This window comes from Buteo buteo, chromosome 3 (genome assembly GCF_964188355.1).
Source record: "Buteo buteo chromosome 3, bButBut1.hap1.1, whole genome shotgun sequence".
NCBI classification, from domain to species: domain Eukaryota; kingdom Metazoa; phylum Chordata; class Aves; order Accipitriformes; family Accipitridae; genus Buteo; species Buteo buteo.
In genome coordinates this window covers 19,587,843-19,611,508 of record NC_134173.1, presented here as the reverse complement: position 1 = coordinate 19,611,508, position 23,666 = coordinate 19,587,843, and the positions used below count along the sequence as shown (strand labels likewise).

The 23,666-nt window shown below is 40.0% G+C and overlaps 1 protein-coding gene across 2 annotated transcripts in view; it reads right to left on the bottom strand.

Moving 5' to 3' along the window:
* Positions 1–23,666, bottom strand: part of PIEZO2 (piezo type mechanosensitive ion channel component 2) — a 312,188-nt gene that overhangs the window by 56,729 nt on the left and 231,793 nt on the right. For both annotated transcript variants that reach the window (XM_075022962.1, XM_075022964.1), the window contains exons 19-29: positions 19,104–19,136; positions 18,532–18,764; positions 15,578–15,738; positions 14,453–14,629; positions 14,149–14,274; positions 11,963–12,163; positions 9,978–10,182; positions 9,733–9,834; positions 9,101–9,266; positions 1,510–1,753; positions 202–298 (exon numbers count right to left, since the gene is read on the bottom strand). In XM_075022962.1, the coding sequence (XP_074879063.1) occupies positions 202–298; positions 1,510–1,753; positions 9,101–9,266; positions 9,733–9,834; positions 9,978–10,182; positions 11,963–12,163; positions 14,149–14,274; positions 14,453–14,629; positions 15,578–15,738; positions 18,532–18,764; positions 19,104–19,136 (1,745 nt within the window). The remainder of the gene's footprint in view (positions 1–201; positions 299–1,509; positions 1,754–9,100; positions 9,267–9,732; positions 9,835–9,977; positions 10,183–11,962; positions 12,164–14,148; positions 14,275–14,452; positions 14,630–15,577; positions 15,739–18,531; positions 18,765–19,103; positions 19,137–23,666) is intronic.

The window sequence follows — 23,666 nt, the reverse complement described above, 5'->3', positions numbered from 1 at the left end:
ATGTATCTCCTTTGGTTCTGTGAAATATTTTCAATATTCTTTCTTGCTAGTCAATATAGGACCAAGCTTTATCAACTGAACTTGCAGGTATATTTTCACAAAGTAGTATGTCAGGAGGGGGCACAACTTAAATATGGTAGAAGATTTTGAAGGTGATTCTTTATTTATAGAAAATTATGAAGAAAAACAAGCTATACTTACGAATACGGTAGCCTTTAACTGTACAAGCCAGGCTAAATGCCTGAATCAACCAGCAACTATTCTTAATTAATGATTCAATGTAGCCGCATGCTCCTATCTGGAAAGCAAAAGAACAATTTCATATAACAGAACATAGCAGAAATAAACATAAGTATTGCACCTCTTTACATTATAGGAGAATATTGTGACTGCCATTGGCTGTATTATATCTTATTAGTAAAACAGATATTAGAAGAAAGAGGTCTCTTTACCAGTGACACACATCACTTAAATAGCAAGAATTTGTTCTTTTGACTATCAGTGAGATAGGAGGTATGCGGGTTTTGTTTGTGTTTTTGCAGAGAAAGTGATATGTCTGGCACATGATGCAATGTGACAGCTAAGCAACTTTTATAAATCACTGACTTAATATTGCAAACATACATGGACAAGCTTAACACACGCGTAGCTCCACTAAATTCCCAAGCATAAAATGAAGCACATATGTAAGCATTTAGAACATTTGCAAATTCAAACCACCCATAAATCAATTTTATTTCAGTACAGTGACTTATATAAATGTAAAGAGAAAAATGTCTGCTTTTTTCAGTCCAGCACTAAAAATGTTCAAAGCTAAAAAGCAATTGCCAGGAATAAATCTAAATTTATCTTTCAGAAAGATTTAAATTACTGGCTTGTCTCAATCACCTATCAGTGCCACTGCAAGAATCCACTCTGAAGAGTTAATTAATGTAAGAGAATCTTTAATATTTTGCAGAAGAATTTGACATTTAATTATCAAATATATCTGTTTACACCTGAATTTCACACTAGTTCTAAAGAAAACAGGAATACAGTATGTAATTTTGTAGTCAACTTCGCTAATTACATTACATCACACAACAACTGCATCTAGTCCTAGGCTTGAAAATTCTGGTTTTAAAGAAAAGGTTTAATTAAATGTGCACTATTTATCGACAGTATGACTAATTTTGCACTTCTTACTCATTTCTCACTCCACTGAGATTTTCACAAGACTTCTAAGGAAAGACTTTACTAGGGAAAGAAACCAGAACCTTGCCCTTTGAAAAGAGCTTGTGAGCTTTCACAGAGCCTGACTGAATACAAGGGTGCACATTTTCCTATAATGTATATGCATTACCATTCCCTGGATATGCACTTGCGGTTTCTGAATTAAAATGGAGCCTGCTCTGTGCTTGCAGAAGGCTGTGGTCCTGAAAAAGGATTTTTAATGACCACTCAATGCACTGTGCACACTTCCAATGAAACCAAAGCGCTGAGGGCAGAGGAGAGACAGCAGCTACTTACTGAGAGGATGTTCTTCATTGTGATCACGAAGACATTGTAGGCAATCAGCCAGTCCCAGTAACGCAGAATGCTCCTGATGGGCTTCAGCAACAGATCTCCACCAAAGAGAAGGAAATAAAAGCAGGCTACCAAGTAGCCCATACAGAATATGCTGATCCTCGTGGTTCCCGTTATGAAGATTATAGTAAGCACAAACCAGAAGAGGTAACTAAATATTACCACTTTATACATATCTAAGTAGGACCTGGAAGGAAAAGGAGAAAAAGTTACCATTTTCTGAGGGCAATGCTACCTTTCCTCTTTCTGCACTACCGGCTGACACTCGTGTCTAAGGTCTTCTGAGCATTCTTATTCCAGTTGAGCATTTGTGCTCCTGCTCAAGACTAACACCAAAGTCAGTGCGTCTTAGCTCATTCATGGGTCTGCCTGCCTCATATGCTCTATTGTAGCTCATTCCTGTGCGTAAGCACCTTGCTACATCTGGTCAGGGCACTTTGCATCACGCAGGATTAAGCCTTGTATCATGAAAGGGGGGGGAAACATGTTCTCACCAAACTTCATGATAGAGTGATATTATCTGGCAATGCTACCTATGCAATTTAAAAGCTATCTGAGATCATCTTTTAAGAAGTCTGAGCAATATTATAGCAAATGTATCTTAAAAAGCCAGCTACAGTACTCCACTGCAAACAATTCTGTATTTATTGATGACTTCTAGGGAATTCAGTCTGGTTAAAAGCCTAGTTTTCAAAGACAGCTGCTAAAAATATCTTTCTCCAATGGAGATGAACTGTAAAAGTTTTGAGGGGTAAAAGGTTTCTACAGAACGTAAATGTGATAGAATTTACTGAAACATTTGCCAGAAAGCTACAAGACAGAGCTATCTGAAATCAGCCTGGCCCACACTGGGAAAGAGTGAGAAACAATTTGGTATTTTCAGATTCCTGAAAATCTTGACTTAATATTGACTCAGTGAGCTTTCAAATAAGAATATCTGCCAAAAGCAATACCGAATACTGCATATAGCTAAACACTGCAAAACCAACTAATTCTTAGCTTCCCCCCATTTAGTGTTTTGATTCCAGATGTAACTGTGTTTTCAGGGTCTGTTCACCCAGGCTGCGAAACTAGATTTGTCAGGAAACCAGGCAGGGAGACAGCACTATAGGAGTACACAGATACCTAAGCCAAACCACGTAAGGAGTAAATGAACTAAACGCACTGTATGAAGCCACATAAAAAGGCCCCTGCTGCTTGACGTTCTCAGGCTCAGAACTTTCTAGGAGTATGTATTTATAGCCCTACATTTATAGGCCTGGGTTATACATTTCACTTGCCGAAGCCAACCAAAAAGGCATTTAACGAAAGGTAACAAGAAAGCTCCTTTATGTTTACTTCCCACAAACATTTAAGAAATTTATGGACTACTGCCTGTGAAGTCTAGAAATGTCATGACTTTAGAGATGCTACTGGGTTTTGGGTGATAAAACATTAATGAAGGATCAATACATACTGGGAAAATAAAGAAGTGGAAGCCATCAGTTGAACAGGTCTTCACTAACTTAATATGCACTGGAAATGGTGCTCTCACTGTTTCTCCAGAAAAAATGACCATAATATTTGGTGTTCCTTTAATAATCACTATTGATGCGTGGGATGGCTAGGAAGAGATCACCTTCCTGACACTGCTTTAACAATTGCAATATTTCAAAAATATTGCCCTCTGCTACCAACAAAATGAATCAGCATCTTTTGAGAAAAGCCCCAAATGGAACTGAATTGATCAAACAAACAGCAATATCCTAATACTCTTCAATAAAAATGGACTCTGACTCTTAAAGACAACTAGAACTGGCTGGATTCAAACCTTCTGACATATACACATGGCATTTGGTTGAGTCACAGTCAACAGTTATAATGATATAGGTAGGTTGAGTGCTGTAAGAGCAGGAATGAAGATGTGTCTTGGCGAGGGAGTTTTCAACATATTGCCTCTCAAATCACTCGACACATTCTCAGATGCAAATCTTTACATTCTGACTCAAACCCCAGAAAGTTAGGAAGTGAGGAGTTTCAGTTCCTTGCTCTGGAGATTATAATGCAACAGTGGGAGACTGAAGCACAAAGCCACTCCAACAGCCAAAAAGACCCTACACAAACCCAGGTCAGTAAGGGTGCTTACCCTCTGTTTGAAAACTTCTTCATAGACAGCACAAAATGCTTAGTCTTGGATAGCATATACCATATTTTATGCTTTCACGGCAGACCACACAGATCATTTATTTAATGCCATGTAAACCTTCCAAACCTCATCTTCTAAGTGGTCTTTAAATCTGCATCCAGTCACAGAAAGCAGAGGCCACCCTCAGGATGTGGTATTTAACAATACACCTAAAAAATCTGAGCAGCTGCCTCCCAAGGGGACCATCCCACTCCCCTTCATCCCCTCAGCTCTGTATTCCAGCCCTTTCTTTGGCTTTGGTTCTTTGAACTGGTTTCAAGAAGCAAATTTGCAAAAGCCTATTTATTTTGGGGGAGGACAGAAGGAAGAGATACTTTTCTGTCCATTCAGCCTATGAACCAACTCACTGCTGGTGTGATGATTGCAAAGGTGGGAGACTGTAGCTGGAGGCCAGGAATACAGCCACAAGTCTGAGGAAGGTTAGCCATTACACCAGTGTACCAAGAGCATCAAACTATGGCTTTTGGTAACATGATAACCTCTGAATGAGACGTTATCCGGAAGAAGCCTGAAAGATGAACAAAAAATAAAAAATGTTGATTTGCCAACTGTGTTGTTGGCAGAATGCACTGATACTCTGGATAACATTTTGGAAAAATTTACCATATCACTTTGCTCAAAACCAAAGAAGACAAAGTCTGAAGTTCATTCCACCCATCCATCAAAGGTATTGTAACCTCAGATGGCTCTCCATATCAAATGATCTGCTTTTCTCTACTAAAGCTTCATGAGTCTTATCATGATTGCTTCAATATTTTATTTCCACAGGAATTAATTTTTAACTGTAACACAATCCAGTCAGTTGCAAAAAGATTGCTCTAGGTGTAGTTGTTTTCCCGGTATGCCCAATAATGTGTTTGGCTGTGGCCAGTTCAGTGTCCGGACCTCTGCCTGCAGGCTCTGAGAGGTGCTGATGCTGCAGCTGACAAGCCCTTTGAGGAAAGCTGTTTGTCCTCAGCCAGCACTTTGAAGTTTAGGGAAAGAACACGCTTCTGCTTACACGCCAGTGAGAGCCTGTCGTGCTGTTGCACTGACCAATATAGCTTAATGCTGCTTCATGCTGGAGGAGCTGCTGTTATGCAGCTTCATTGCCCTCCCTTATCAACCACCTGTTTTGCTTTGAGTGTGGCTACCCCACCTCCACATAACCCCAAGACTCTTCCCACAGCCCTCTCTGATGACTACCCTGTCCCTCTCCTCCAGGCATGTTATCCCTAGATATATGCATTCTGTAAGCTACCCCTACTCCCCAGATTTCTTCTTTCTTTCCCCTCTTCCCTCTCTCCTATTCCTTACATTCTTAGTAGTCTGTGTGACCCTGCGTTACAGTGCATTTCCCCTTCTAATCCCAACATCGCTGATTTCTCACCAAGCCTCCATCCCCAAAGCCCTTCCATGTAGCTCCATTTCAGCCTTCAGAAGGCCGTTTCATTGATTTTGCCTTTGCCAACAGCAACATCAAACCTTCTGAAAATTAGCTCCCTTATTTCAATGGACTTCTTCAAATTTAGTGCTGTGGATCCTATAGGTCTTAGTCTCTACTGTTGCTGTTGGTCATGCCCCCTCCAAGGACTAATATTCTCTTACTTTCACTAGTGAGGTCCTTCCTTCATGCTTCCATCTGCTTTAAAAATTCCCAAATCCAAAGCTGTGTTGTTTGTTGAGGATCATTTTATTAGTAACGAAATGTTTACCTGCTTTGTACGACAAACATGACAGGAAGCCTGTAATGATGATTTGCAGATCCTCTCTCACTAACCTAATTTAGAAGTGTAGTTCCAAGAAAGGCATTACAGCAGCCTTTGAGAGACTTCACCTGACTCACTTGGTGATGGTTCCCAGGGTGCAGGTATTAAAGAGTAAAGTTCAATGACTGGCTGGTCATATTTTTTCTGCTCTTAAGAGAAAAAAAGTATATTATGATCCCAACTTTTTCCCTGTCAATGTCTAGGAGAACGTCTGAAAACTGCTTGGGAACTGAAATGAGAATTTTCCAGCATTAGAGACTGTGGGAAAAGATTATGCTCAGTGAAGTCGCTTTAAATCCTGTTTCATTTTAAAAGCTCCTACGTTTATTCTTCATTTTTATTTCTGTTTCAAAGCCCTTTGGTTATGCTCTCCCTTGGGGTCAAGCACATATCCCCTGAGAAATCTGGGGGTGGAAAGACAAGAAAATTTCAGGAAATCTCTTCCTTAGACTGTATTTATCATTGTTGAACTCAAGTATTTCTCCAGAGAGAAGAAAATCAAGCATTTGGAAATATGTTCTTTTTCTGCCACTGTTTATATTGCAGTTAAAAGCTTTTTATCCATGCCTTCTAGAACAGTGACCAACTAGCATCTTCTCAAGGGAAGAGGCATTTCAGAAAGGGTGCTTCGGTCTGCAACTGCTACTTCTTTTACATGGCAGCAAATACACATCGGGCTTCTCAGAAAATACATGAATACTAAGCAGTCATTTGTTTTGTGCTTTGTAATTTATTCATAACCAGGTTGTCTTCACTTATTTGTTTGGCTTTTTCTGACTGACTTCTGGAGAAATGTCATTTTTTGTTTCACTTGCTTGGATAAGCTTTAAACCAAGTTCTTGTCCATGTTACTAAATGTTTAGACCATTCTGAAACTTTATATGGCAAAGTGCAAGAAATGTTTTTAGACAAAGCCCTTTCAGTTCCAAATTGTCTTGGCTGGAGGCCAGATACATACATTTTCTTCCAAGGTATATCTTCAGTGGATTCTCCAGAGCTTGAGAATCCTTCTTTTTAAAGATTTATAATCCCTAATAAAAGATTCAGTCACTTTAAGAGACTGTCAGCCATTCTCTGGTGCTTCTTTGAAGAAAATTAGGCATTTAAGATTGCATATGTGCAGTGCAACCTCTCAAAAATAACATCATCTAAAGCCTGGGAAAATCTGCATTGTTGTGAAAGCATTGAAGGAGATACTTAAAGGCTCAAAGAAAGGAAAGATACCATCAAGAACACAAGATCTATTATGCAGTTCATACTAAAGGAAGGTCTGTTTATACCTATATACACCATTCTACAAGTATGTTCCCATTACAGATTCAGGAAGCTAACACTACAAACAAAAAAAGAGAAGTTACAGCTTACCTGCCTGAGCATCTACAAGAAAGGATATCATAAACAGGAATTTCCTCTGTTCCTGAAATTAATGGATTTTCTATTCATTTGATGGATTTTTCAAACAATGTCCCTGTTCTGTTTCATTCTCTGCCTCATTCTTTTCATTCTACTTCTTATTCACACAATATAAAACTATCACATGAAACAGTGGTACAGCTTTCCGTATTTAGCTGGAACAAGTATAAAGTGATCATAGTTTATTTGTTCAGCTCACCACTACTAATGGGATTCTTTGATCTGCTGTTTTTTTGTACTCTCCTCCAGCAATATTACTTACTGCTCAATACAAGTTGCAAACTCCCAATTAAATGGTTGCATATCATTAATCATCTATAAAGAGGTCTATTTTGTCAGCACATGCCAAGCAGTGTGTTTGAATGGATGCGATGCCACCAATGACTTCAAGCTGATGCATACCATGCATATGAACCAAAACACAGAACTTAACCCAAAGGATTGTGGAGAGGCAGCAGGCCAGTTCAGCTTGGACTTTGCTTTCCATTATAAACCTGACTCTGATTCCCATCCAAAATCTTCAAAGGACATCCTCTGTGCTTCAAACTTTTCATGCTTGGCCATTTAGGAATATCTTCTACAGATGACCAGAAATACCTGTCAGATTCTGGAGAACTTTGAAAAGATGCCAAAAGAGGCTGTTTAAAAAGCAGTGATTTTCTTGCCTCTTTTTCCCTTCTGAAGATAGCCTTAAAACACATTCTTATCATTAATCAGGTTTTTTTCACAATGATTTTTTTTTTTTCTGGACTAAGGGGGGAAAATTCGACCTTTTCTTTCTGGTGTCACCAGTGATGGCCTTTGCCAGTGACCAATCACATTAGTGTGTCTTATGCAACTGCTGTATTAGCTTTCGCTAAGATGGACACCACTGCAGTGGCAAGAAAAAAACCTCAGGCAATCCCCCCTACACGTTCCTCTCAACCAAATCCTATTTGGCAGATGTCTTTTGGAAAGCATCCCCACTTAATGGAGCATTTTGAAGAGAGATTATGACTTCTCTCTTTCTGCTTATGTTACTGGACCTAGAGCACTGGGTCCACTGTGTCAACTGGAAACAGTCAAGGGTGAGAACTGTTCACCCTTTGCCCATGAGTGACTATAAATCTCTGGACAAATGAGTCAACTGAATGTGTTTCAACGGTCTCCTCTTCAAAGTTATTTCAAGATAGATTTGGCCACCATTTCTAACAGAAACACCAGGATCAGCTTAAAGATCTCGAGAAGGGCTTCTGGTGACAGCACTTCTCTGGTGAAAGAAAAATTTATGAGCAAAAGGAAGATTTTGCTACATATTAGTTCAATTTTTTTAAATTCCTTTCACACTCAGACAGCTGTCGGTAATGTGCACTCACAAAACAAACACCTAGTTTGACAAAACACAACAGCTAAGAAATCTTACTCTTCCCATATATTCTTGTAATACTGCATCAAACTTTCAGAGACAACTTCAGTTAAGAGTACGCCCAGCACAACTCAGAAGAGCTGAGCTTATCTGTGTTTGCTGAAATGATCACATAGGGGTGGCTCCATTGTTTGAAGACCATCCAGAACAGACTGTCTCAGGCTCTGCCCCCTTTTTATATTTCACTTTCTTAAACAACCTTACATGCAATGTTGAGAAACAGGAAGACATGCCAGTTGTCCTTCCAAGACACTTAGGTTCTTATGCCTAGATGAAATAGCATGAAGGACAGTCTCTTATATTGGAGTATTATTTTAATTGTACTTAGATAACCATTCAGCAGGACATGAATGATGACTTTCTGGGATTAAAAACATACATGGGCAAGTTTGGACTACAATGGATTCTTGCTAACATGCCTGTGTTTTGGGGGAAGCCACCTGACTGCTGAAGTCCACCATAAACACTGCCCCACAGGGCATTCATGGAGGGAATACATGCTTTCAGGCAAGTTTATCACTGAATATCGCTCTGGGGAGAACTTAAAACAATCAGCAGTGTTAGGAAGACTTGTTTTCATCTGCCCTCTTCTAAACCAGAAGCTAATTGATCAGAAGCTATCTGCTGTCTCATACAGCAGTGAAAGGTATGTCATGAGATGGGAACATAAATGAATATAAATTCCAAGTAAAATTGGAATCTGTGAGAGTTACTTTCACACTAGAGAACTTTTACGAAAACGAAGTGCTGTTATTTTCTACGTGTTTAAGATTCAGTTCTTACCGGCAGTGAATGAAGTCAGGAACAGGATTATGCTGGCTAAAAGATGCTGCATCAAGGTTCATGCAAATTTCCACATTGTCTCCAGCCATGATTCGTACTGCAGCTTTATTTTCATCCTCAAATGTCTGCCTTTGTAAGGACGCACAGAGCAGCAACATGAAATCATCTAGGAGAAAGCAGTGGTTGCAAGGAAAAAGTCAGTAGTAAACTTAGGTGTAGGGAGTGGTGGTGATATGCTACGATGTAGTTACCAGACTGTTTTCACATACTTTGAACCTCCAAGACTGTGCTATTTTCAATGCATTTAACACAGATTTGAAATTTATTAACCTTTTTTTTTTTTTTTTTAACCTGACATCTTCTACAATTTTTACTGAGAGGAAAAGGGGAAATAATTCATACTTTTTGATGCTGCTTCATTAAAAATGGGATACGGAAAAAACAGATGCAGAAATTACTAATTCTTTGAATTTTTCTACTACATACAAAGCCACACTTAGTATTTAATCCCCGACAGAATATGTCATCTTGCTACTGAAGACTAAATAAAAGGCTGGCTTTAAATTACACTGTACAGATGTTTTAAGCAAAGGACACGTAAATGCTTCACAACTACGTGCTAAAATGCTTACAGACAAGGAAGACAGGGTTTGGTCTCACAATGAAGTCTGGAAAGTATAACCACTTTATGATGTTGGAGTTGAAGTTGGCATTACCACTTCTCCATGGATAGTCTGTATGACAGAAGCACACAAAAATGCAATCAGTACTTTATAACAATTACTTCATCCTTTTCTTCTGAATACTTATCAATTTTCCAGCACTATTCTGTAAAACCAAGCAGCAGTAATTGTCCATAAAGGGTAAGTGTCCTTACCTTTACAAGGAGCAGGTGGGATGCCAATGCAAAGGAAGTACTGGAATGTAATGATGCATGCCAGAAAACAGCAGTATTTTGGCCAGATCTCTGCAATAGCTTTTCTTCTACGTCGATACAATACAGCAATCAGCCAGAAGGCATGAATCATGGCATAAAAATCCATTCGTTGACCAATTACATTCACTGACAGAAGAAAACAGGTCTGGAAAAGAAGTAAAGAAATATAAGCAACATTTGCAACCTCTGGCTAGGCAATGCAGCAATGATAAACTATTCTGGATCCTGACAGAATGTTTGGGCATGTGCTGGGGCTGACTGTGGAACCCTGTGCAAACCAACATGCTAAAACAGGTTGTATCTCTCCAACAGCAACCTCCCCCACCCCAACACCCCAAATTTTTGATACTCTTCTATGACTGTCAACTACATGAATACAGCACTAAAGCAGGTTTCAATTATGTGATATCTAAAGATACAGAATGGAAAGACCATTGTCACAGTAGCCTATATGTGAAATGTTTAATTGTTGCCAAGCAAAGCACATATTACACAGCGATATATTTTGATAGCACTTACAGATGTGAAAAAGAAGAGGAACTATTAAGAATAGCAACAACTAAAGTGTATCCTCATGTGGGAACCAGACAAAAAGAAAAGGGATTTAGACCATACAACTTCTATTGGCTATAGACAAATCCAGTCAATTCCTGTAAGGCAGCTTTAGTTCTCTATTACTCTAAAGGCTCTGCATCCCAGAGCATTTCTGTTCTCTGGCTCCACTTAAAGTAGTCCCTTCAGTCAGTGCCATGAAGCATGTTTTCAAACTTATTCAATAATTCATAGTGAATCATTTATTCAGTGCACTTCACTATTTTGATTTTCTCTCTCCTCAGATTAGGATGAGGTTAAATTTATTTCCTGAAGGAAACAGCTTGCTGATTAATTTTAATTTTCACTCATTCTTAATCGTCAGACTGGCTGTGAAGTTTACCCTCTTTATCAGTAGCAATGGGTGGTAGTATTTAATAGATAGGTCAAAAGCATCATTATGATTAGATTTGGAATGCATTAGCCTAGGAGTTGCCTTCTTCAGATAGCCATAGAAATTTGTGAAAAATCACTTTCTACAAACGTTTTTGAAAGTACATTTCATGTGTCTATGAACAAACAGACAAGGTAAGGCAACAGAGATGAAGCTTTTTCTTTTTCTTTTTTTTTTTGTTGGCACTTCGTCAGCAATAGCTTGTCTTCAAGGCAGGTTCAATTCTGATGTTTTGCTGCTGGAGTGGGTGAAGCAGACAGAAGGAATACATTATCTGAGCCTAAACCCCAGCAGTCTGGGGCACTGCTGCTGGCAAACAGACAAGCAGATCTTCTAATAAACAAGACACCGACCAGATATTTAGGATACATCATGGTTCTTTAGAAAAATCCCTTCTCTCCTTTGTACCTGCCTCTCCTAATTCTTTGTGGTTTTTTTTGTCTACTGAAAAGTTCTTTGGAGGAAGAACTTTGTCTTACAATAGTGGCACAAAGCAGCAATAACCTTTGCTGGAGCTCTTGCTCCTGCAGATTGCTAACAGCTATAGTAACATGTACAAAAAAGAAGGATGCATTTGTGCAGCCAGAGGCAAAAGAAGCTTAGAAATGTTTAAATAGAGCAATGGCCTGCTAGCCCCTGCTTTCTTCTGCTGCTCCTGCAGTCCCTGGTTCCCTCTGTGCATGTGTGCATGAGAGGGTATGCCTCAATTCTGTCCCTTGTCCCAGCTGTTATCCCTTTTTGAGTTATAAATAAGACATACGAAGAAAAGCAAGAGGAAAACCACTACTAGCAGATAGAGAGCAACTGTGACAAGGTCTAACATGAGTGATGACTAAGAAACATCCAGCTGTCAAAACATAGTTCAAGCTAGTATTCAAAAATAACGCAATCAAAAGGTTTGGAATGATAGTCTAAAGAAAATTAATATATAGTGATTTACCTCCAACCCAAATTTGTAGAAGAAATAGTTTATGAAATATTTGACACAGTTTACCAGTCCATCATCCAGATGTGCTCTCGTAATATCATGGAAAATGGTTTTCGTCACAGGTGTGGTAAGGTTATTTCGACATCTGTAGTACTCTTGATGACGGTAGATTGTAACTTCAAAAGCCAGAATAGCCAGCATCAGTAAGTTATTCTAAGGGAGACACAATCAGAAGAATATTAAATAAAAATCAAAACCATAAGAAGTTATAAAATTTTGAGATGAGCATAAACCCATGAATACTCAAATGGATGTTACCACTGAGTAATTCTGCACTCCAGGATATGCTGACACCTATTCCAGGCTACTGTCACTGAAAAAAGTAAGGGTCCCACCACTTCTTGGATTTTGATGAAACATACTGACATTTATTAAAAAAACCTATAATGAACACTACTTGTGGAAAGGAAGGGGAGGAAAAATGCATTGACCCAACCATGTGCCCTCTCATGTTTCATAGCTTCTCTTAAGATATCATGCTTTGCTTTGCAGGAGATAGAGGATACAAGCATAGACCAAGTCGTCTGCAGGGGTTCAGCTGGCAAGCACTAGCTTCCTAAAACTGCAAGGATGGTGCGTAGTGCAAAGAGATGCTGGATACTCTTTCAAATGAACAGTCTATCTGCCAGTCTTCACTCAGGCACAGCTCCTTCTGTCCCAAAGCCAGATTTACTGGGATGCAGTCTTGAGCGGCTCTGAAGTGAAGTTTTTTCTTTCAGGAGGGAGATCTGCCCTATGCTCAATAGAAGAGAGGTATTAACCAACTCCAAAAGTCAGTTAAAAAGACCAGCTCAGAGAAAGTACCTCAAGGAAGCCATAACTGAAGCTGAAGAGGCAATCTCTAGAACTCTGTTCAGGGAGAAATATTTGGACAAGATGTCCTTAGACAGGTGCCACTGTTTTTTTGTTTTTGTTTGGGTTTTGGGTTTTTTTTGACAAGAAGTTATTTTTGCTTGCTGTTGCTGGGCTTCCTCTTCTTGTTGGGGAGAGTTTTACACAATCCATCATAGACAGGCTCCTCACTTCAACACTTCAGACATTTTGAGTGTTTGTTATTAAAGAGGCATAACAGAAGCACACTGAGACTTGAAGCTTGGGACCTTCAGGTCTAGCACTGAACTGAATTCTTCTATGTAGAGGAGACATTTTATTTGCTAACTCAATGAAAACCCTTCTGGAATAATTTCTAATCCCAAAGTATTATCTATTTATAGCTGTAAAGCTCCTAGCATCAAGCCAGACACCATTAGGCAACTTCACTCTCAATGCAGAACTCTTGGGTCAGTAATTGCTCTTCCCCACATAAGTTCTTAACTGTGGGAGAGGCACGGCTAAGGGAGTGACAGGCAGAGGCACTACCAGGGCCTGGTGTATTGACCGTCAGAGCTCGGCAGGTCTTCCCTACACAAACAAAACACACAGAGTTAAGCTCTCAGGGAAGAAATGAGGAATAAATCTAGTTAGATCGAATTTTGCTGTTGTTCAGTCAACAAATTTCTGACAACCTTTAACTGTGTATACAGAATTTTAGAGATACTTTAAACTAAGAAGAGATGTGCAAGGTTTCCCCTGGGAGTTGGCACATTTTTATTGGAAGTAGGGTTTTTTAATCAAGACAGGAGTAATAAAATATTGCTCACAGACATCAACCAAAAAAAAGAATAAAAACCAAAGACAGCCATTTTCTAGTGTCTTAATGAATTATTCCCTTAACTTATTACATTTTCTAAGCTGTGGCTAAGGAATAAACACTTAAAAAAATTAACTGCTTATAGCATATACTGTCATTCAAGGCAATTACTCCAATAAGACCTATCAGTCCTTTGGTACTCGAAAGCTATGTACCTCTTAATTACTCAGAGTTCTTAAATATCACATTTCTTAGAGTGCTTTTAACAGATGGTAGAGTCAGAGAGCCATACTTCTACATGCAGATCATCTTAATTGGCACTGAATCCCTTCTGAAAATGTCCTGTGTAAGAGCTATTGCTTTCTGCTGTCTCTTCCCCTCCGTATTTCCCTATTATCAATGGCTTGCATTACAATTTTTTTTGTGTGGCAGATGATTTATTTCAAAGACATTGCTAATTCCATCCCAAATAAGAAAATATCTCAATACAGATAATAAAAGATGTTACCCTTAAGTACACAAGCAGGGGATAAGACTTCCTCAGTCCAACCCACTCTGCAGGATCAACCGGCCCACTGTAGAGGACTGAGGTCTTGAGTTCTTCTAAATTGACCTTAGTTTCATTCTCTCCTGGCTAAAAACAAAATGCAACGGTTTATAAAAAATGAGTTTAAGGCTGCTTGGGGAGGGAATGATAATCAACAATAATACATCAGGTGAACTGTAGTTTTCAGTACTTGATATGCTTCCTTTTGCTCTTCTTCACTGAAGAAGGCAGCAGTCAAACCTTTTTAATATGCACTTGTACTCACCAATGTACAGTTACTGGAAAAAGTGCTGGGATCAATAGATGTGAGCTGGTACAACATTTTGCAGACAATAATCACACATGTCCAAACAGTGCAGATACTTGATGCCAATGGGCGAAACTGAGCATATGGCAAAGCAAGAGCCCAGGCAATTAAAAACACAAAGTTAAACAGAGACACCTGAAAACATAAAAACAGGATGGAAATTACATGGAGTAACAACAGAACTGAGAAAGTATGACCTTTCCCATAGTAATTAAAAAAGAATCATTCAAAAGAAAGGGACATAGAGTAACTGTGAGAAAAATACTGAAAAAAAATTACAACAATATTCACAATAACAGACACAAAGTGGTAGGTGAAGAAGGAAAAACTTAATAGTCGGTTTAGGAAGAACGTCATGTCCTATGTAATATTAATACTGTTAGACCCTAAAACTGCATACCCGCCCTATAAATAGACATGAAATACAAAGGACCACATGCTGGTTCTGCTGCTTTAGTACACATGAAACAAAGAAGATGACACAGATCTGTATATCTGTGGAACCCACCTTCATGTTCTTGACCATCTTCCTCCCAAAGATGTGAGAAAAAGTATTTTTTATTTTGTTTTCTAGTGAATCCTGTCCTACTACCCTGTTCAAGGAATAGCAATGTCAGGTAGAGAACTCACATTGCCCACACCAAAGGCACGGCTAAAGGCATTGCTCCCTTTTTCTTTAGGTGTAGTTCCACACTCCGGTTTCTTCAGCACCAGACCCAGTTTAAGTAATTTTCTTAGATGTTCCTTCCCAACCCTTTTCTATACCCTCCATCCCTGGATGATGCCCACAGCCAGCTTGACCCAGGGAGGGGTTACGTCTCTTGAGTCCAAAGAATTAGACTAATACAACCTTAACATCTGGAGAAAAGGGGAGGGCTGAGAATATCTAGGCAGGTAGAGTATCAGTGTGGAAGAAGCTGTCAAGGCAGGTCCACAGCAGCTGACAAGGCCAGCTGGATCCCACAATTTCAGTGAGGTCTGACATGAGGAAGGCATCTCCCTACACTTGGGTGTGCCACTGCACAGCAGATGCTGACCAGCCACTACCATGGGTAGCAATTTTGACAGCAGGCGTTTACTTGCCTCTTTCACTGTGACCCAGATGATGTAAGAGGAAACAATTTTGATGATATGCAACTCCAACAGCCACCACACAAAGACTTGCATCTTATGAAAATACTCCAGGAATTTCAAAAACAGCACTGTAAGGCGGTCGATCACCAGATGCCACTTGTTCCTTAAGTCTGCAGAGATGTTCAAGCAGAAGCATTGGGAGGAGAAAAACAGAAGGTCTGTGTAAAAATGAATGCTCCACTAGACAACAAGAAGCTTTCTAATTCTTCTCTTCTAGGCCTTAGAGTAAGACAAGGAGGAAGTTAAAGCTGTGGCTCAGTGGTTAATGAAGACAAAATGGGGTTGAGGCCCACTTTGCTGTGGTGCTCCCCCTTCTGATGCACATTTACCGGATTCCCCACTTCAAAGTGGTGGTTGTGGCTTCCCTTGCTACTTCTGCTTTTATTTCTCTCTAGCAGAGCCCTTCTTGGGCTCCATTTTCCCCCAGTATCTTTGGACCTAAGCTTAGGGTTCCCATCCAGGGACTAGATCTGAGATGCTCCAGCCCTGGCCCTTATCCGGCTCAGAAAGAATGGGATTTTGTTTGATGTTTGGAAGCTATGGACCCAGGTCGTTTTCTGAAAGCACAGACTACTGCTATTCAGAAAGCTTTTCAGCCAACCTGGAAGAGATCCATGCACACTAAGAGTAGGATTCTTGTCACATGGGTTCAGACAGCCATACTATGGATGTCTTCATATGTCACAGTTATCTAAACTGCCTGGCAAACAGCACACCCCCCTAGAGTGTGATTTGTGCCCTCCCAAAACAGAGATCTAGACCAGGCAAGGCAAACTCCGAGCTTTAGCAAGTTAAGATCCTGAAGCTGGGTGAACGTATCCTTCACAGACAGTATGTTGCTAAAAAAGCCATCCTCCCAAATAATAGCCCAGTGAGCAAGCATGTGGCAACATCTATTACATATGAATATATATGACAATACATATGCTGAACAGTGCTCTCTAAATGCTGTATTTGTTTGTGGGCTGGCATAAAACTGTTTCACCAGGCTGGTATATATTAGTATAAAAGTCTTCACACTGTATTAGAGGTTTCAGAAGCATTTTGGAGATTAGGAGGGATTTTGCATGCTGTGAGAACATTCTTACAGTTAACAACAGAGATGGAAACATTTGTAAATGACATCAAAACACATCACTGTTTAAGCTGTAAAAATGCAAAGGATTTACTATCTTCTGTATGTAATTATTTCTGCTTATCTGGTTATTTTATATATAAAGCAAGCTGAGATGGTTATTCTGTGCATATTTGTGTGAAGAAATACCTGCACACTTGTGTGCAAAAGCTGACTTTTGGAATACCTGACAAGCAAATTTCAATTATTTTTTTTCTTCTACACTTTTTCTCCAACCACAACTTAGAAAATGCTAACAAAAATGCTGAGTGATGTAAATGCTATGACTAAATAATTAAATTTGAAAAATTAATTAAGCTATAGAACTCTAAGCCTTCATGTGTGCTTTTATAAGCATTAGTGTATTTTCAGAAAGTCTTTTTTTATAGAATTAGATGTTCTCACTCATTCTTTCATTGCATTTATTTTAATTTGCGGAATTACCACCATGCAAGGTATATCCAGCCAGTGCCAGTTAAGTGGAACGGGGCAGGTAAGGTACGTAGCAAGCTGTGTCTAGCATGTCCAGGCACTACATGGACAGGGGATAAACTATAAGCCTGGCCACATCCATTGAAAAATTGTACATCACTGTGTAATAAGGTCTGAACATGTTAAAATAATGTTAAAACTCCAGCCATATAGCTAAATAAAAATGATATGACTCTCTGGTAGAAATACATGCACGTACAGCTTAAAGATGGATCACACATGGCAAGGAGCATCTTGTGCTATTGCCGAGCCCCACTCGCCGGGGTGCAGAATATGGCCCAGGGAGAGGGTTGCAGCTCCCCACTTTCCTGCTTGCATGTGTCACTGCACAGGGTAACCTCCAACAGCTGGCCTCTGTCCCCAGGCCTTTCCAGCATGTAGGGATGGCCAGAGTGCATCAAACTCATCACTCCTCATAGACCACATGAGAGCTACCCAAGAAAGGTTTCCATGGCCCATGAACACCTCTATGAGGGAAGACGTTCCAGCCAGGAAAGACAGTTTCAGCTCAGGTCTCCTGGGGCAGCTAAGCCAGGTGTGCTGCCATTTTGCCTTGACAAAGACCCTGTCACTATTTATGAGTCACAGTCCTATGAATATTGGCATGAGCAACTAAATCTGTGGTAAGGCCATTTCCAGACAATACAGCTTCCTTGGGTGTTAAATGCCCTTCCCTGGTTTTCACTCACGGCTCATATTCCAAACTGAGTTATGGAAATAATTCATGTTAGGAGTTCATCCTAGCAATATCAAGGATGACAACATCAGCCTTACCCACGTCTGCCCTTAAGCATTTTTATGTTCATCTGGCATCAATTACACACTCCATATTCAGAAGTGAAAAATATGACACTAATGTGCACATGAATAATGAAGCAAAGCCATTGGGACTTCTGGAGTGGAGTGCCTTGAAAGCATGCAGTATCAGAGATTAAATATGTATGTGTATTTTCTTTATTATAAAGAGATTTCACTCCAAAGGAGTTGTTAGGATTTGGGGTTAACCTTCTATTAATCCAACCCAGACCACCTAAGAGAAAGAGGTGGGGTTTCTTTTGTTTTCATCCTCTTGGCATCCAACAGATACAGTATGATTTTTCCCTAGAAGAGACTATAGCCTCTTGAATAATTGACAAGTAGCCATCTGCTCAGTTCAGGCTCTTTTGGCAAAGACTGTATGTAAAATTAGAAGGAAAACCTGATGATTGAAGTGAGCGGGGATGACCAAGAATGAACCGTCTGTTGCCACTGTTAACTAAGGCTGAGAAAGGCAAAATTTGCAATCTTCAGAGCTTACCTGTAGTTTCTTCTTCCTCTGATTCACTGTCTTCATCATCGTCATCTTCCTTGTACTCATCTTCCTTTTCTTCTTCTTTTCCTTTTTCAACCCTCCCTTTCCCTCCCTCCCCCTCTGGCTCTTCCATTCTTTTCTCACCAGCCTCTTCCAGCATTTTATCCTCTTCCTTTTCTCTGCTGGCTGTTAAATTCATCATAGTTATGTCAGGCAGGCTTCCATCTTGGTGCACCAGTCTGTTGGTAAATAGTAGCAAGTCAGCAAGCTCAGCAGTAATGACATTGTAGTCTTTTTCAAGATGTATAATTAGAAAAAATAAACCGTTCATGGAAAATGCCTTAGAAGTGGAAAAGTTAATGATTCTGGTACTTTCTCCAAACACACACTGCAAATTGAGTTGGAATGTATTAGTAACTACTTCTCACTCAGATACTAATGGTTAGTTAGTAATGAGTGATATTGACACTTAAACTTGACATTTTCCCCACCGGAGAAAATGGTCAGAGTTTAAGATGTAGAAGCATGAAATGACGTTGTTTAAGAGGAAACATTTCATGACTTCATAGGGGACTTACTCATTTTGGTGGTTTGGTATTTTTTTCTTGAGGCTGCTCAAAGTAATTGGAACAGAAAGAAAAAGGGAGATGAGAACAGAGGGGTTACAGAAGAGGTCATTGATAAATATGTCATGCTACATCACAAGTCATAAAGCATTCCCCTGCTCCATCTGCAGAAGCCTTCTGATGCCAAGAGCATGCCATCATGACATTCACAGGGCACTTCTATAAAGAAACACGGAATTGCAGCACAGATGGAAAGGGGGCAACCTATTTACACCAGTGCTACACATGGTCAATGCTGTACCATGCTGTCAGTAATGCAGCTGAATCATGACAAGTATCTGACTGATTACTGTAAATACATTTCCACCATCTTCCAATTGAAAGATGCAGCTGGGAAGCCAAGGAATTTCCCAATTTTCTTGCAGCTATAGGCTTGGGAACAAATGAAAGCAAAAATTCCATGGCTGTAGCTTCAGTATATTTTATCATGTCTGTCTTTGATAGTGCCATTCATTCTCTCTCTCTTTTCTACATCTCTCACAGAATTTTTCTTAGATTTCTAACTGCCTCTTACTAAATCTATTTGTAATTTTCAGAATACCAAAACTGGGATACAACTGATTTAACATGGAAATGGTATTTCTCTATTACCACAGTGCCAGTTTTTCTGAGATTTATTCAGCATATATCTTTTCTCTACTGAGAAAAGAGACATTGTCTTATGGCTTCAGGTATTTTCCTTTTTCTCCCCCAGCTGTGCTGTTGGGAGTCACCTCCCATATTTGCAGAAAGCCCACTTTTCCTAATTCCCTGATCCTGTCTTTTGCTGAGCACAGAGCTTACTACCATAAATAGCCCCTTTGAATAAGACTTCTTGCAATAAGGTCTCCCTTTGGCACGTGCATATCTGTATGATCGGGTCTCTAAATGTTTAGTTATGCTATTGAAATTACTACACTCAGCATACTTTCAAGCACCTGTTAGACTGTTTCTGGACTAACACAAGTAACTTTAATACACTATAGTACCACCTTAGGGATTTATTTTTCATGATGTGAAATTCTGGCATATTACCATTTAGACAGGAAATTCTGCCAATTTTAACTAGAATTTTTACAGTTTGAGAAACTAAAAATCTAGATTTAACCATCTGATCATTAAAAAATAAGAGCACAGGCCAAGCAGTTAATGAAGAAGTCAAATAAGCAGAATTATTTTTCAAATATTTGGTAGTTGCAGTTTCTTCAAGATGGAAACTTTGATGGTTCAAATGAGGGAAAAAATACAGAAATTTGACTACACAGTAAGTAGAAATACCATACTGATTACCAGAAAGCAGAAAGATGGTTTAAAAGTAGAATTTTAACAGGACAGTTATGGTAGGTTGACCCTGCCTGGGTGCCAGGTGCCCACCAAAGCCGCTCTATCACTCCCCCTCCTCAGTTGGACAGGGGAGAGAAAATATAACAAAAGGCTCGTGGGTCAAGATAAGAACAGTTTAATGAAGTGAAAGCAAAGGTCGCACGCGAAAGCAAAGAAAAACAAACGATGTTATTCTCTACTTCCCATCAGCTGGTGATGTCTGGCCACTTCCTGGGAAGTACATATAGTGGTTGCTCCGGAAAACAAAAATGCCCCCCTTCCAACTCCCTTTACTTAGCTTTTATATCTGAGCTGACGTCATATGGTATGGAATATCTGTTTGGTTAGTTTAGGCCAGCTGTCCTGGTTATGTCCCCTCCCAAGATCTTGCCCTGCCCCAGCCTGCCATTGAGGGGGGGCAAAAATGATGGAGAGACAGCCCTGATGCTGTGCCTGCACTGCCTAGCAGTAGCCAAAACATTGGTGTGTTATCAACACCTTTCTAGCTACTGATGCAGAGCACAGCACTGTGAGGGCTGCTGTGGGGAGAACTAACTCCATCGCAGCCAGACCCAATACAACAGTCAAACACCAAAAAAATCTCACTGAATAAATACATTCCTGACTATGATTACTCAAACCCCTCATCATGGATTGGTCAATGAACCTCTGTGTCCAATAATCTGAAAATCTCTTATACACAACAATATATTCAGTAGCTTTGGCTACTGAAAATAGGGCTTTTTGTTCAATATACTTTATTTTCATATTTAAGCTAGCATATATACTAAAACGATATTCAAATCTCTGTAAAATGGCTAAAGAATATCCCCTAAAATGACATAATCTAACTTCACATATCTACCTAAAACCCTAATACCAACAGGACGGTCATGTATAAAGAAGAGAGAATGAATTTTCAGTTCAGTTCAAATGTTATGGAGATCCCCAGTTACTATAAATCATCAGAGGCCATTTAAAAGGCAATGCCCCATGAAATGGAAGTATCCACGTAATCAGACAGATTTTGCACATGTGTACTTGCATTGATTTTAATGAGGTATCTTCCCAACTGACTTCTATAATGGAAAAATCTACATTCACACTGGTGCAAATCAAGGACTTAATGACTTACCTCAGTGTAAACTGGACAGAAACACAGTAACCCTATAGATTTTGTAGGAGAGGACTCATCTTTCTCTTATTCACATAACTCCCATTCATATCCAGGAGATCCAGAAGGTGATGGGGTTATAAAGATGGGTACATGCAATATATGTATACTTGATAAAGCCTCAGTATGAGCTTAGTTTTCAGTATGTTGGTGTTTAGTTCTAACAACATCAGTAGGCTTGAGCACGGGACCGTGTGCTCAGGAGATCCAAGGCTAGATAAAAAGCCCTGCCCACTATTCAGAAAGTTAGTCTACTTGGAAGCTTTCTTCCCAAACTGCCTCATTTATTGCCTGGGTTGTTTTTCCTCTTTTTTTTTTTTAATTTATTTTTTTTCCACTACAAGATCACATGCTATCATGTAACAGACAATACTGAGATATTAGGATACAAAAACTGCACTGGTTTAGAATATCTAAGACAAGCTAGCCATACAGGCTTCACAGCTAGTCAGGTGTAACTTCAGGTTGGAAACCACATACTGGTGGGAAATTATTGAAAATAACACACAGGTATTCTGTCTGATACTTAGGAAGAGAAATAACTAAATAATAATGCAGACAACAAGCCTTGAAGGTACAGCCACTAATGCTTTTAACTGAGAGCATTTCTTACTCTCAAATTCATTAAAGAGGGTATCAATAATGAGAAGTGTACTAGTAGATCTAGTTTTAGGCACCAAAGCAATTTCAGATGCATATGTGCCCCAGGTACTTGCCGGACTCCTAGTACTTTATTCTATCTGTAATTTGCTAGAGCAGAAGATTAATTAATAACAACTTACTGGACACATTATGAAGCACCTTTTGCCTTTGATAATTTTTTGCAATCAGTTTATGAATTGCTTGAAACTTTCTAGCTCAAAACAATTTCTCAAGTATCTGTCATGCACAGCTTTAGTAGCAGAAAGCTTTCTGCTCTGTGGAACATTAGTGACCCATCTCCTGAATATTCAGCATGCAAGATTCAAACTTGGCACACAGTCCCATACCTCTATCGGCAGGACGCTGAGTGCTTTCCCTGCCCTTGCAGAGGGGTTTGCTGTCTGCACCTAAGGCCAGCTGGCTGATAGGTGTTGGGGTACGCGGACAGGCCAGGAAGCCTCAGCACAGGGGTCCCTCTCCTTTCTTTGGGAGCTGCTTTCACACCGAGGCCCTCACCCCGACGTTGCAGCTGCATGGCAGCTCTGTCTGTGCCTGGTCCCATGCCCCCCTGACCTTAAGCCCGACACACAGACTGACTCCCTGCCTTCACCGCCGATCCAGCTCATCTCTGTGGACTAGCTGGGAGCTCAGCAGGTTGTAGCTGAGCCTCGTTACTGTCTTGGGATCTGATCCTCACCCTCAGTTGCTGGTTCCCATTGCTGACCCCCTGCGGGTGGGAGCCCAGCCTTGCCTCCTGGCCGTGCCCCTCGGCTCCTGGCTTGCCTGCCCTCGCCGCTCCCTGACATGCAGGCTTCCGACAGACCAGGTTTCCAGCTGGGGTGAACTTCTAAGAACCCTGGCCTAAACTATGTGATGACATTTGAAGAAGGAGCGTGAACATGACACATAAATTAACTTCTTGTTAGAGCAGGTAGTCATGAATATCTACACAAGGGATTTTCTTGGCTTTTAAGTTTACAGCCAGTAGCAACAACAAACTCAGAAGTCCTTCTAAGCTTGGAGCTGATTAAACAAAAGCCCACATTTAGTCCAGTCAAATATTTTGAAAGAAATCTACTTTATTGAACTGTTTTCAAGATGCTATTTATGAAGGGATGATGATGATGGCAATATGGGCTTTTGTAATTTGGATCCTGTAGTACCCAGCTCAGCCCATGAATTAACAGCCTTAGCATGCAGTGGTTTCAGTGTACTACATGTTCCATTTCTGTCTCTGAATCAGGAAATCTCAGTCTGTACAAACTCATAATACATACCGCACATTTAATTAACCTGGCCCTCAAATTCCCTTTCTTAGGTGCTTGTGAGGAAGACAGGGACATGTCTCTGTGTGTATCTGTGTGTCTGTGTGTACGTGTGTGCATGCAGGCATGCAT